We start from the raw sequence: 14,705 nt of genomic DNA, 5'->3' as shown, positions 1-14,705 counted from the left end.
GAGAGGGTCCCAGGCCTGGCCAGGCACCGGTTCTTGCCGGGGGTCCTGGCACGGTCGTCACAGTGTGACGATCGGTTGGATCCCTGGGGCCAGGGCACCCTGGTCACCGTCTCCTCAGGTGAGTCCTCCCTCTTTCTGCTCTGAGACTGGGCTGACCGTCTTGCTCTGGGTGGGGATGCGATGGTCAGCGACACAGACTTTCTGGGGTGGCCGGCCGGACACAGGGGCTGGCAGGTGAGGTTTTTGCACGCCCCCTAAGGGTGTCTACAGCAATGTGACTACTTTAACATCTGGGGCCCAGGCACCCTGGTCACCGTCTCCTCAGGTGAGTCCTTGCCAACTCTCTCTCCTACTCAACTCTGAGCGATTTTTCTGCATTTTGGGGCAAACTGAGCGGGACGGGTCTCAGGCCAAGAATGACTTGGGGCAGCCTGGGGGCTCAGGATGGGGTCCTTGGGGGCCACGGCCCTTCTCCTCCTGCCTCTGTGACCGGAGGTCTCTCTGGAGTTCTCTGGTCTCCACTATGCCAGCCCTCATGCGGCTCAGTCTGAGAGGGTCCCAGGCCTGGCCAGGCACTGGTTCTTGCCTGGGGTCCTGGCACGGTCATCACAATGTGATGACTGGTTGGATCTCTGGGGCCAGGGCACCCTGGTCACTGTCTCTTCAGGTGAGTCCGCCCCATCTGACTTCTCTTAAGGGGGACTTTGGGTGTCAGCGTCTCAGTGTCGGAGTGGCTGAAGAGTTTTGGGAGGTCAAGAAAGGGATCGGGGACAGGTTCCCCCACCAACAGGGGCTGGGGCTCCTGCTCCCCTGTTCCCCGAATTCAGCCACAGGTGTCGGGGCCAGGGGTCTTCTCTGGCTGTTCTGGGGTATCGGCTATTTGATCAACTTGAGAGTTTGTGGGGCCATTATGACTGCCGGCCCTGCCGCACCCACCTTCTGGGGTCGGTGCCCAAGCAAAGACTACTGGAGTCCCAAGGGGACTTGGGGTCCCCAGGCTGGCAGTGGCGTGGCTTCTGAGGGCCAGGCTGGACTGTGACGGCCGGCTAGGGAGAGTGCAGAATCGTGACTTCATTGGCGGCAAGCTGAGACCTGGACAGAGCAGACCTCTGGGCAGCCGGCAGCAATGCCGGGCCAGGAGACTGGGGTTTTGTGTGGGGTGAAGATGGAGGCTCCACCATTGTGATTACTACGGCATGGACCCCTGGGGCCCAGGGACCCTCGTCACCGTCTCTTCAGGTAGGAACGGCCTCTCCGGGGCCTTCATTCTCTCCTCTTTTCTGTGGCCTTTTCTGACCATCACAGGTTGGTCTTCAGGATGTGTCCCAGAGGGGACCTGGGAGGGAGGCCAGGTAGAGACAAGGGCCAGGTAGAGACAAGGGGGTTTCTGGTGCCTTTGGAAAACTGGAATAACAGCGGCGCGTCTGTGGGACTAGCTGAGCCACTGGAAGAGGGGCTGGATCTTGCCGGCCAAGACTGGGCAAGGCACAAAAGAGACCAGGATCCCATGGCTTGGGTGGCAGCCGCGGAGCTCCCGTTGTGGGACTGCCAGTGTTGGCTGAGGCGCGTGCCCAGCCATGTTTGCAGAACCACAGGAGTGCAGACTAGAGCACACAGCGGGGCCTTTTCTTTAGAACTGTGAGGCGTTCTCTGTGCTGACTTGGAGTTAGAATTCTTTACTGGTTAGAAAGAGAACGGTTCTGAGCAAATCAAGGAAGGAGGGCCGTGGAGCCCCGAAGGGCGGCTGCCCCTCTGACAGGGACCTAGCAAGGCCTGGGCAGCCCAACCGTGCTGGGACGGCGCCCACCAGGTATGCAGGGACATGGTGTCCGAAGTGGCTTCTGAGAAAAGTGGCTGAGAAAATTGAGAATTAAGACTTTTTGTTCATGTATATTCAGCTTTTTGTGTTTTTTTAATGTAAAGGAATTTTAAATTCTTATTGTTCAGTATCTGTCTGGGATTGGCACAAGACAGCAGAGAAATGGTGGAGTGGCACCAGCAGGCCCCAATACAGGACTGAGTTTTGACAAAATTATTTAAGTTTAATTTTTAATTAATTGCGCAATGCCAGATTAGTGCGTGAGTGACAGCCAAGATGGCCGCGCATCCGGCCAGACACCTGCAGCAGGTGGCAGGAAGCATGTCGCACTGAGAGTCTATTTTAGGAAGCCAAAAAGCACCCTGTGTGAATTTATAGCTCCTGTTTTTGAAGTGGTGGTTTTCAAGTGGTTTTCCCGGATCCGAAAGTGTTGCAGAGCAAAACAACACCTGGGTAGTTTGCATATCTAAAATAGGACAGGGGACTGCCAGGGTTCCTCTTGTCACTATTTGAATTTATTTTTTCAATCTGAACTTAGCAACTTCTAGTTTGCTCAAGCTTAGCTTATCAATTTCTAAATTGTATTCATTTTTAAAGTAAGATATTTTAGAAATTAAACTTACAGATGGTTTATTAATGCGCCCATGAAACTTTTTAAAATTACTTTGTTATTTCTTCATATGGTAATTAACCTCAAACTTCAGAGACCTCAAAGCATTATTTTTGCAAAGCCTGCGACCGTCATTTTTAAGAGTCTGTTTTCTCTATGATTAGAAGAGACGTTTTGAGGCTTCATTTCAGTATTTTTCAAGACTGCTTTTCAAGTATTCATTTTCGCACCAGTTCTAGCTGAGGTGGACCTAAGTGTCCTGAGTTATTGGGTTAAACGTGTGACTTGGTGAATTGGAGAGCCATCAGACAGTGCAGAGACAGGAGTCGGGAGCTCTGCAGAAGCCGGGCCACCCACGCCTTGAGGTTTCCCAGGACCGCCGGGTCTGGGGGTGCAGCCGTGGCTTCTGGTTAGTCAGGAATTCCTGTTTGGAGTGGACTTGGAGGACCCGCAGGACGTGCCGGTGACCAGCCACTGCACATGGTGAGAGGGGCAGCTGCTCTGCCACAGATCTGCTTCTATGGAAAGTTGGGGTTTGATGTTTCTTTGCCTCTGAAGGGGAACCCACCTTTGCCTGGTGCCTGAAAGACAACCTGTCTTCCCTAAGGGCGCTTCGAGGAAACGCAGGCATGGGCTGGTCACGGGTATCTCGTGCAGCCTGCCACTGAGCTTGTCTCTGCTCAGATTAGTCGCGGCTTGCCGCCTGTCAGGTGCCCTTGGACTTGGCTCAGTTGACAGCTGAACTGTGAGCGGCGACCTTGATCAGATGCAGACTTTGGGGTCATTTTTAGGGACAGTTTTTCTCTGGAGGAAACAGAGAGTCCAGGTTTATTTAGAATTGGGGAGGAGGGGTTCACGCCAAGGGCTGCTCGGCGGGCTCTAGAGTTAGGGAACTTTTCTCCCAAGTTTTTACTCTAAATCTCAGGATGCTCAGTGAGCGCAGAGCGCCAGGGAACATCCAGCCAGGGTGGCCAGGTGCAGTGAGAGATGCCCGAAGGAGATGAGATCAGAGCAAGTCGTGCGGGGTCCTGGAATGGGACAGTTTTAGCTGAGACAGCCAGGGACGCTTTATGGCCACATTCTGCACTGGGCTTTCAAAACTGAACACAGATTCACCAAGGCAGGGGTGAGCTGAGCTAGGCTGGCTGGAGCTGAGCTAATCCGAGCTGAGCTGGGCTGAGATGGACAGAGCTGGGCTGAGCTGAGCTGGGATGAGCAGAGCTGAGCTGAGCTGGGCTGTGCTGGGCTGAGCTAGACTGGGCTGAGCCGGTCTGAGCTGGGTTGAGCTGGGCTGAACTGAGCTGGGCAGAGCTAGGCTGAGCCGGGCTGAGCCAAGCTGAGCTGAGCTGGGCCAAGCTGGGCTGGGCTGAGCCGGGCTGGGCTGGGCAGAGCTGTGCTGAGCTGGGCTGAGCTGGGTTGAGCTGGGCAGAGCTGACCTGGGCTGAGCTGGGCTGAGCAGGGCTGAACTGGGCTGAGCTGACCTGGGCTGAGCTAGACTGGGCTGAGCGGGCTGAGCTGGGTTGAGCTGGCCTGAGCTGGGCTGAGCTGGGCTGAGCTGGGCCGAGCTGGGCCGAGATGGGCAGAGCTGGGCAGAGCTGAGCTGGGTCGAGCTGGGCTGTGCTGGGCTGAGCTGGGCTGAGCTGGGCTGAGCTAGGCTGAGCTGGGCTGAGCTGGGCTGGGCTGAGCTGGGCTGAGCTGGGCTGAGCTGGGCTGGGCTGGGCTGGGCTGGGCTGAGCTGGGCTGAGCTGACCTGGGTGAGCTAGACTGGGCTGAGCTGGGCTGTTCTGGTCTGAGCTGGGTTGAGCTGAGCTGGGTTGAGCAGGGCTGAGCTAGGCTGAGCTGGGCTGAGCTGGGCTGGGCTGAGCTGGGCTGAGCTGGGCTGAGCTGGGCTGAGCTAGGCTGAGCTGGGCTGAGCTGGGCTGAGCTGAGCTGGGCTGAGCTGGGCTTAGCTGGGCTGAGCTGGGCTGGGCTGAGCTGGGCTGGGCTGTGCTGAGCTGAGCTGGGCTGAGCTGGGCAGAGCTGAGCTGAGCTGGGCAGAGCTGGGCCGAGCTGGCCAAGCTGGGCTGGGCTGAGCTGAGCTGAGCTGGGCTGAGCTAGACTGGACTGAGCCGGGCTGAGCTGGGCTGAGCTGGGCTGTGCAGAGTTGAGCTGAGCTGGGCAGAGCTGGGCAGAGCCGGGCAGGGCCGAGCTGAGCTTGGCCGAGTGAGCTGAGCTGAGCTGGGTTGAGCTGAGCTGAGCTGAGCTGAGCTGGGCTGAGCTGGGCCAAGCTGGGCCGAGATGGGCCGAGCTGGGCCGGGCTGAGCTGGGCTGGGCTGGGCCGAGCTGGGCCGGGCTGGGCTGAGCTAGACTGGGCTGAGCCGGGCTGAGCTGGGCCGAGCTGGGCTGAGCTGACCTGGGCTGAGCTGGGCCGAGCTGGGCCGGGCTGGGCTGAGCTGACCTGGGCTGAGCTAGACTGGGCTGAGCTGGGCTGAGCTGGGCTGAGCTGACCTGGGCTGAGCTGTGCCGAGCTGGGCCGAGCTGGGCCGAGCTGGGCTGAGCTGACCTGGGCTGAGCTGAGCTGGGCTGAGCTGGGCAGAGCTGGGCAGAGCTGGGCAGAGCTGTGCTGAGCTGACCTGGGCTGAGCTGAGCTGGGCTGGGCTGTGCAGAGCTGGGCTGAGCTGGGCCGAGACGGGCCAAGCTGGGCCGAGATGGGCAGAGCTGGGCAGAGCTGAGCTGGGCTGAGCTGGGCTGAGCTGGGCCAAGCTGGGCTGGGCTGAGCTGGGCTAAGCTTAGCTGGGTTGAGCTGGGCTGGGCTGGGCTGGGCTGGGCAGAGCTGTGCTGAGCTGTGCTGAGCTGGGCTGAGCTGGGCTGAGCTGGGCTGAGCTGTGCCGAGCTGGGCTGAGCTGAGCTGGGCCGAGCTGGGCTGAGCTGAACTGGGCTGAGCTAGCCTGGGCTGAGCTGGGCTGAGCTGGGCTGAGCTGGGCTGAGCTGTGTTGAGCTGAGCTGGGCAGAGCTGGGCAGAGCCGGGCAGAGCTGTGCTAAGCTGAGCTGAGCTGGGCTGAGCTGACCTGGGCTGAGCTGAGCTGTGCTGAACTGTGCAGAGCTGGCTGAGCTGGGCAGAGCTGGGCTGGGCTGAGCTGGGCTAAGCTGAGCTGGGTTGAGCTGGGCTGGGCTGGGCTGGGCTGGGCTGGGCTGAGCTGGGCCGAGATGGGCAGAGCTAGGCAGAGCTGAGCTGGGTCGAGCTGGGCTGTGCTGGGCTGAGCTGACCTGGGCTGAGCTGGGCTGAGCTGGGCCAAGCTGGGCCGAGATGGGCAGAGCTAGGCAGAGCTGAGCTGGGTTGAGCTGGGCTGAGCTGGGCTGGGCTGAGCTGGGCCAAGCTGGGCCAAGCTGGGCCGAGATGGGCCGAGCCGGGCAGGGCTGAGCTGGGCTGGGCTGGGCTGGGCCGAGCTGGGCTGAGCTGACCTGGGCTGAGCTGGGCCGAGTTGGGCCGGGTTGGGCTGAGCTGACCTGGGTGAGCTGGGCCGAGCTGGGCCGGGCTGGGCTGAGCTGAGCTGGGCTGAGCTGGGCTGAGCTAGCCTGGGCTGAGCTGGGTTGAGCTGGGCTGAGCTGGGCTGAGCCGGGCTGAGCTGGGTTGAGCTGAGCTGGGCAGAGCTGGGCAGAGCCGGGCAGAGCCGGGCAGAGCTGTGCTAAGCTGAGCTGAGCTGGGCTGAGCTGGGCTGAGCTGGGCTGAGCTGAGCTGGGTTGAGCTGGGTTGAGCTGGGCAGAGCTGACCTGGGCTGAGCTGAGCTGGGCCGAGATAGGCAGAGCTAGGCAGAGCTGAGCTGGGTCGAGCTGGGCTGTGCTGGGCTGAGCTGACCTGGGTTGAGCTGAGCTGGGCTGAGCCGGGCTGAGCTGGGTTGAGCTGAGCTGGGCTGAGCTGGGCTGGGCCGAGCTGGGCCGAGATGGGCAGAGCTAGGCAGAGTTGAGCTGGGTCGAGCTGGGCTGTGCTGGGCTGAGCTTACCTGGGCTGAGCTGGGCTGAGCTGTGCTGAGCTGAGCTGGGCTGAGCTGGGCTGGGCTGAGCTGGGCTGGGCTGAGCTGGGCTAAGCTGGGCTGAGCTGGGCCGAGATGGGCCGAGATGGGCAGAGCTAGGCAGAGCTGAGCTGGGTCGAGCTGGGCTGAGCTGGGCTGTGCTGAACTGGGCTAAGCTGAGCTGGGTTGAGCTGGGCTGGGCTGGGCCGAGCTGGGCTGAGCTGGGCTGGGCTGAGCTGGGCTAAGCTGAGCTGGACTGAGCTGGGCTGGGCTGGGCTGGGCCGAGCTGGGCTGAGCTGACCTGGGCTGAGCTGGGCCGAGTTGGGCCGGGTTGGGCTGAGCTGACCTGGGCTGAGCTGGGCCGAGCTGGGCCGGGTTGGGCTGAGCTGACCTGGGCTGAGCTAGACTGGGCTGAGCTGGGCTGAGCTGAGCTGGGTTGAGCTGGGCTGAGCTGACCTGGGTCGAGCTGTGCTGGGCTGGGTTGAGCTGAGCTGGGCTGAGCTGGACTGAGATAGGCTTGGCTGGGCCTGGCTGAGCCGGGCTGAGCTGGGCTGAGCTGACCTAGGCTGAGCTGACCTGGGCTGAACTGAGCTGGGCTGAGCTGCCCTGGGCCGAGCTGGGCTTGGCTGGGCCAGGCTGGGTTGGGCAGGGCATAGCTCGGCTGTACTGACCTGGACAGAGTTGGGCTGGGCTGAGTTGGGCTGAGCTGGGCAGAGCTGAGCTGAGCTGAGCTGGATTGAGCTGGGTTGAGCTGACCTTGACTATACATAGCTGAGCTGGACTGAGCTTAGCTGGGCTGGGCTGGGCAGGGCATAGCTGGGCTGGGCTGAGCTGTACAGAGGTGAACTGGGCTGGTCTTAGCTTAGCTGGGCTAGGCTGGGCTGGGCTGGTCTGGGCTGAACTGGACAGAGCTTGGCTGGTCGGGGCATAACTCGGCTGGCTGTGCTGAGCTTGGCATAGCTCAGCTGGGCTGGGCTGGGCTGGGCTGAGCCTGGTTGAGCTGAGCTGGGCTATGCTGGGCACGGTTAAGCTTGGGTGAGCTGGGCTGGCCAGGGCTGGGCTGAGCTTAGCTGCACTGAGCTGATTGGGCTGGGCAGAGGGTACAGGGCCGGGCTGGGCTGAGCTGGGCTGGGCTGGGCACATCAAGGCTGAGCTGAACTGACCTTGGCTGGACTGAGCTGGGCTGGACGGGGAGGGGCTATGCAAAGCTGGACTGATTCGGGCTAGGTAGGTTTATGCTGAGTTAAGGTGAGCTGTACTGAGTTGTGCTACACTGGACTGAGCTAGCTGAGCTTAGCTGGTCTGGACTGGACTGGACTGGCTGAGCAGTCAGTGAACAGCTTTCTGCCAGGGTGATGTATTCTGGGCCACCGTAGCCCGACGAGGCTGAGCTAGCTGTGCTGTGCACTACTGGACTTAGCTGGGCTGGGCTGGTCCTGCCCAACCTGAGCCACCATGTGAAGCCCTCCCTGTTGGCTGTGATGCGTGGTGTGCATAGTTGGTTGGCCTGCGGGGCATAAACACTGGCTCACACATCGGTCTCACACTCGCTCTCACTTTGTGGCTCCCACATCAGCCTGAGTTGTCTGTCCAGGGTGACTTCAAGGGGAGGGGCTCCTATCCCTGCTGGATGCCATCCTTGTGTGGCTACAGGCATCCCAGACCTCCGATTCCCTGGGTTCAAGGCTGAGGTGCCAGTCCCACAGCCCCCACGTCCTAGAGGGAAGGAGAGTTGATCAAACCTGAGCCGGAAGCCTGAGCCGGATCCTTCTGAGCAGGGGAGCCTGGACACAATGTTCCCAAGTTCAGGGTGGGCTGCAGTCAGAACACCACCCACAGCAGGAGCACCAGACCTGCTCCCACAGTGCAGAAGCCCAGGGTGGCCTCCTCTGCCCTGTTGGCCATGTCCAGCCAGGCCATGGAGGCTGTAGGAGGGCTCAGCCTTGGGGGAGCACGTCACAGTGCCATGAGGGTAGGTGGAGACCGTCGGAGCTCTGTTTGCCCTGGACTGGCAGGGACACAGGAAAACAGCTTTTCACACCTCCCCTTTCTCTCTTTGCTCCCCTGGGCCCTCAGTGAGCCTGTCATCTCCAACTCTGTACCCGCTCGTCTCCTGCGAGGGTGCCCTGACCGATGGGAACCTGGTGGCCATGGGCTGCCTGGCGCGGGACTTTCTGCCCAGCTCCGTCACCTTCTCCTGGAGCTTCAAGAACAACTCTGAGATCAGCAGCCGGACCGTCAGGACCTTCCCGGTGGTGAAGAGAGGGGACAAGTATATGGCCACCTCGCAGGTGCTGGTGCCCTCCAAGGATGTCCTCCAGGGCACAGAGGAGTACCTGGTGTGCAAAGTCCAGCACGACAACAGCAACAGAGACCTGCGAGTGTCCTTTCCCGGTGAGCCGCGAGGCCTCCCGCGTGATGGAGAAGGTCCGGTGTGGCTGGGAGGGAGCGGTGGGGACCTGGGCCGGGCCGGGCTGACATCTCGGCCCCATACTGCAGTGGACTCAGAGCTGCCCCCCAACGTGAGCGTGTTCATCCCACCTCGAGACTCCTTCAGCGGCTCTGGCACACGCAAGTCCAGGCTCATCTGCCAGGCCACAGGTTTCAGCCCCAAACAGATCAGCGTGTCCTGGCTGCGCGATGGGCAGAAGGTGGAGTCTGGCGTCCTCACCAAGCCGGTGGAGGCTGAAACCAAAGGGGCTGGGCCTGCGACCTTTAGCATCAGCAGCATGCTGACCATCACCGAGAGCGACTGGCTGAGCCAGAGCCTGTACACCTGCCGCGTGGACCACAGGGGCATCTTCTTCGATAAGAACGTGTCCATGTCCTCCGAGTGCAGCACGAGTGAGTGTCCAGTCCCCAGGCCAGGACAGGCGTCCTCATGGGTTTGCAGACCCTGAGCCTCAGCTTCCCGGCACACGGAAGCCACGGGCGGGAGCGGGGTGGGGAAGCAGCTGGCACGGCAGGGCCAGGTGGGGTCTGAGGGTCCCCCTGCTGCCCTCTGGGTGAAACCACCCCTTCCCCCAACCGCACATCCACCCACCGCCTGAGACCAGCTTCCCCCCACCCCAGCCCCATCCCCAGGCATCCAGGTCTTCCCCATCGCCCCTTCGTTCGCCGACACCTTCCTCAGCAAGTCAGCCAGGCTGATCTGCCTGGTCACAGACCTGACCACCTATGGCAGCCTCAACATCTCCTGGGCAAGCCATAACGGCAAAGCCCTGGACACCCACATGAACATCACCGAGAGCCACCCCAACGCCACCTTCAGCGCCATGGGCGAGGCCAGCGTGTGCGCGGAGGATTGGGAGTCTGGGGAGCAGTTCACGTGCACCGTGACCCACGCCGACCTGCCCTTCCCGCTGAAGCACACCATCTCCAAGTCCAGGGGTAGGCTCAGCCGCCTGCTGCCCTCGCCCGCCTCCACTCCCTGCTGGCCTCCCCCGGCCCAGGCTCACCACCTTCTCTCTGCCCACAGAGGTGGCCAAGCACCCCCCGGCGGTGTACGTGCTGCCGCCAGCCCGGGAGCAGCTGGTCCTGCGAGAGTCGGCCACCGTGACCTGCCTGGTCAAGGGCTTCTCGCCGGCAGATGTGTTCGTGCAGTGGCAGCAGAGGGGGCAGCCCTTGTCCTCAGACAAGTACGTGACCAGCGCCCCAGCGCCCGAGCCCCAGGCCCCAGGCCTGTACTTCACCCACAGCACCCTGACCGTGACCGAGGAGGACTGGAACTCCGGGGAGACGTTCACCTGCGTCGTGGGCCACGAGGCCCTGCCGCACATGGTGACCGAGAGGACCGTGGACAAGTCCACTGGTAAACCCACCTTGTACAATGTGTCCCTGATCATGTCTGACACGGCCAGCACCTGCTACTGACCCCTCTGGGTGACCAGGCGCTGTGTGTGTGTGCATGCAAACTAACCCTGTCAGTGGGGCTGAGATGTTGCATTTTTAAAACTTAGAAATAAAAAGATCCGTTCAAAAGATGCTGGTCCTGAGTGTGCGATGCTCTTGCCTGCTGGGCCCGTGACTGTGCTGTGCCTGCCCTGCCCCCACCCACCTGCCCACCTCTGAGTGGCCTGCAGAAGCCTCTGTGCTCCTTGGCTCATGGTGGGAAGAGTCTGTGCACAGCTCTCCTCCAGCTGCTCCAGAGGAACAGCCACGTGGGCACAGGCAACACATGGACACACACATGCACGAAGAAACATGGATACACATGTATGCAGATGCGGGCACACACAGGAGGGGTACGCATGGATGGACACATGCAAACATACAGATGGACAGATACAGACATGGGTATGCACATGTGCACATGCACACACACAAAGACACACACACGGATACCCACCTGCATGGACATGCCCAGAAACACACATGGACACAAATAAGGACATATGCAGACACATGTACAGATGACACACATAATATGGGCAGGAACACACATGGCCATGCAGTCATGGACACACATAGCACATTCACATGGATGCATGTGGAATCGTATACATGCACAGACATGGGCAGACACAGGCCCACACACCCACAGGTGTGAACACGGCCTCCCGTGCAGGTGGACACGCGGACACACGCACACATGCACCAGGGCCTTGGTGCCTCTGCAGCCACTCCCTGTGCCGAGCTGGCACCAGGACTCCTGCCCAAGGCTCTGTTTGTCCTGTGTCTGCTTGGAAGCTTCCTCAGCTGGGCTCAGCCTAGACTCTGACCAAGGCAATGGTCCCCAGGCCCAGTGCACAGGGCTCAGAATGTCGCGTCGGGCTTGGCCACTGCAACAGTTAAAGGCCCAGGCGTGGGGCCAAGCGTCCCCTCCTCATTCAGCACCCCCGTGGAGGCAGCAGGCCCCCTGGCACCCACCTGTGAGACCAGAGCCTAGGCCATCAGCACAGAGCAGGCAGTGTCTGAACATGCCAAGGCCAGGAAGCCGCCTTAGGGGCTCCTTCACTGGCTGGAAGCCTCAAGCACTGGCCCCCACGAACCTGCCCTGCCCTCAGCCCAGCAATCAGAGGGCAGAAGGCAGCTGTCCAGAGAGGGGAGGACAGGAGCCCCGTGGTAAGGGGCCTCCAGGCTCCCCGGGCTGCCTGCTGGACCCTCCCACATTCACACCTTTTGGGGCCTGAGCTCCAAGGGCTCATATATGCAGAGACCACAGGCCTTAAAGTGTCCCCATCCTGCTGTCACCCTCAGGGGTCCATCCATGCCCAGAGCCGTGTGTCAGAAAGACCTGGGCAGCCAGGGTGTCCCTCACGGGCCCTGCCGAGGACCCAGGGAGGGGGCAGCTTCAGGCCCAGACCTGCCATCGTCCTTCCCAAGCCACAGGGGACAGGAAGCCCCCCTCCCTGCCTCTCAGCCCTAGGGGCCCTGGTTGTCCTCAAGGAGAGCGAGCCCTGGGCACAAGCAGCCAAGAGTCTTGCCGCTGGCGTACCCTCCTCGCAGGTGTCTGTGCACTGCTTCTGCTGTGTTCTGTCTGTCACTCGGGGCTCCCGGGACAAGGGTCAGGGCAGCCCCACCCCTGGCTTCAGACCACCCCAGGAGTCCTCAGGCTGCAAGACGGGTGTTCTGTGCACCGCCCCCTCCTCAGGAGCACAGCACAGCCTGGGCCAAGGGTGGCTTTGATGACTGGGATGGGGTCCTAGGCCCCAGCCCATGTGGGTGTGACTGAGCCTGACCCCCTGCCTCCACCTGTGCCCTTGCAGAAGGGGAGGTAGGCGCCGAGGAGGAGGGCTTTGAGAACCTGTGGACCACCGCCTCCACCTTCATCGTCCTGTTCCTGCTGAGCCTCTTCTACAGCACCACGGTCACTCTGTTCAAGGTAGCCGGCCTCAGGCAGGGCTGGGGGGCAGGGCAGAGCCACTCGGGTGGATGTCCGTTCCAGGGGTGCCCCCACGTCCATTCCCAACACATGAACAGCATCTCACGCCACCTCTGTTGCCTGCAGGTGAAGTGACCTGAGAAGGATGTCGGAGGCCAAGAGACAAGCCCGCCGTGGCCCTGCTCGCGTGGCCTGCACTCTGGGGCCTGCATCTTCCCCATATCGCCAGCCAGCTTTGAGCTCTAAAGCGCAGGCCTCGTTCCAGACCAGCCCAGGACCCTCTGCCCTGTGGAGTGACAGTGAGGGTGTGCCCCACGCGCTGTGTGCTGTGTGCTGTGTGCTGTGTGCTGTGCAGCTGTCAGTCACCCTGAAATAAATGCGGGCGGCCCAGCTCACAAAGCTGCTCTCTTGTGAGGCTTTTGTCTCCGCACAAAGCTGTGTGGATGTCTGCAGGGAACCCCAAGTACAAATACGAAAATCATGGTGGGGGGCCCACTTAGGAGGGGGCAGGCGGAGCCCAGGGCTGAGGTTCACAGGGGAAGAGGCTACTTGGGCTCAGGCCTCGGGGGCCTTGGTGTGCCCGGCAGGGGCTCTGCCACCTCCCCAGCGACCCCGTCACCTCGCAGTCTTGTCCAGACCCTCGTGGAGCGCTGAGTGTGCAGGAACTAACTTGGCAGGAGGCTCCTGGGTGCTCGCAGCATGGCACAGGGCACGCAATCCCCCCCCAGCAGGCACAGGGCACGTACATCCCCCCAGCAGGCACAGGGCACACACATTCCCCCCAGCAGCATGGCACAGGGCACACACATCCCCCCAGCAGGCACAGGGCACACACATCCCCCCAGCAGGCACAGGGCACACAATCCCCCCCAGCAGCAGGCACAGGGCACGCAATCCCCCCCAGCAGGCACAGGGCACACAATCCCCCCCCAGCAGCAGGCACAGGGCACGCAATCCCCCCCAGCAGGCACAGGGCACACAATCCCCCCCCAGCAGCATGGCACAGGGCACGCAATCCCCCCAGCAGGCACAGGGCATGCACATCCTCCCCCCCAGCAGGCACAGGGCACGCAATCCCCCCCAGCAGGCACAGGGCATGCACATCCTCCCCCCCAGCAGGCACAGGGCACACAATCCCCCCCAGCAGGCACAGGGCACACAATTCCCCCCCCCAGCAGCATGGCACAGGGCACGCAATCCCCCCCAGCAGGCACAGGGCACACACATCCCCCAGCAGGCACAGGGCACACAATCCCCCCCAGCAGGCACAGGGCACGCAATCCCCCCCAGCAGGCACAGGGCACACAATCCCCCCCAGCAGGCACAGGGCACACACATCCCCCCAGCAGGCACAGGGCACACAATCCCCCCCCCCAGCAGCAGGCACAGGGCACGCAATCCCCCCCAGCAGGCACAGGGCACACACATCCCCCCAGCAGGCACAGGGCACACAATTCCCCCCCCCAGCAGCATGGCACAGGGCACGCAATCCCCCCAGCAGGCACAGGGCACGCACATCCTCCCCCCCAGCAGGCACAGGGCACGCAATCCCCCCCAGCAGGCACAGGGCACACACATCCCCCCAGCAGGCACAGGGCACGCAATCCCCCCAAGCAGGCCCCCGGCCCCACGGAGCTTCAACAGCGGCAGTGCCCCTGGTTCCCGAGACAGGCTGAGCCTGCGGCCAGCGGGCCGGGGTCCACTGAGGGCTGTGCAGGTTCACAGGTGGACACCCCTGGTACTCTGGTGGTGAGAGGGCTGAGAGGGTGAGTAGCCATCACTTCCCAAAGGTCTACCTTGAACACCTCTCATTGGAGGGGACGGTCAAAGGATAAAGCAGCCCAAAACAATGGTTAGGTGGACTCACGAGACGGGGCGGAGGGGCAGAAGTCCCAGCTGTCCCAGAAAGAGAGGCCAGGAAACAAGGCCTGAGGGGTGGAAGCGGGGACACTGGCTGGGTTCAGCTCAGAGACAGGAGCCCCAGAGACAGAAGGTGGGGGCTCTCTGGATCACAGCACAAACCACAGAGGTGGCTCACAGGCCTAGGGAGATCCTGGCCAGCAGGAGGGTTGAGAGCCTTGGAGGAGGCAGGAGGCGGGAGGAGAGAAGGCAGAGAGTGACCACGTGAGCCCAGAGCCCCAAGGAGGCACGGTGGGAGCACATCTGGGAAGGTGCCCACCAGGGGTCCCGGAGCGGCAAGCCCAGGGTGCAGGGGGCAGCCTGGAGCCTGCTCGGGCCCCACTGCCACGGTCAGGCTCAGAGGCCTCCAGTAAACGTGCCAGCCGAGTCGGGGCGGGTTGGTGAGTCCCTGCTGCACCCTGCGCTGGCCCTGAGCAGCGAGTGCGAGCCGCACAGCAAACGCCCCGTGGGCCTGGGGCGCTGCCCGGGCTGTCGCTCGTGTGGTGGGAATGGAGCTCATGGCAGCACCGCCCGGCCTGCTGCTGGGTGGGGGGGTGAGAGCTC

The 14,705-nt window shown here is 62.2% G+C and overlaps 1 gene segment (V, D, J or C); it reads left to right on the top strand.

Annotated features, from left to right (window-relative positions):
* The first annotated feature begins 726 nt into the window (after positions 1-726).
* LOC100342859 (Ig mu chain C region membrane-bound form-like) lies at positions 727-12,641 on the top strand. The segment is given in 7 exon segments: positions 727-1,239; positions 8,495-8,812; positions 8,918-9,262; positions 9,491-9,808; positions 9,897-10,229; positions 12,127-12,242; positions 12,369-12,641. Coding segments are annotated over 7 exon segments (1,482 nt in total).
* The last annotated feature ends 2,064 nt before the right edge of the window (positions 12,642-14,705 follow it).

The sequence above is a fragment of the Oryctolagus cuniculus genome, chromosome 20 (genome assembly GCF_051225735.1).
Source record: "Oryctolagus cuniculus isolate XC-2025 breed Fujian yellow rabbit chromosome 20, ASM5122573v1, whole genome shotgun sequence".
Lineage (NCBI taxonomy): Eukaryota > Metazoa > Chordata > Mammalia > Lagomorpha > Leporidae > Oryctolagus > Oryctolagus cuniculus.
Note: the sequence above shows the minus strand (reverse complement) of the source record. Positions and strands in the feature narration are given on the sequence as shown.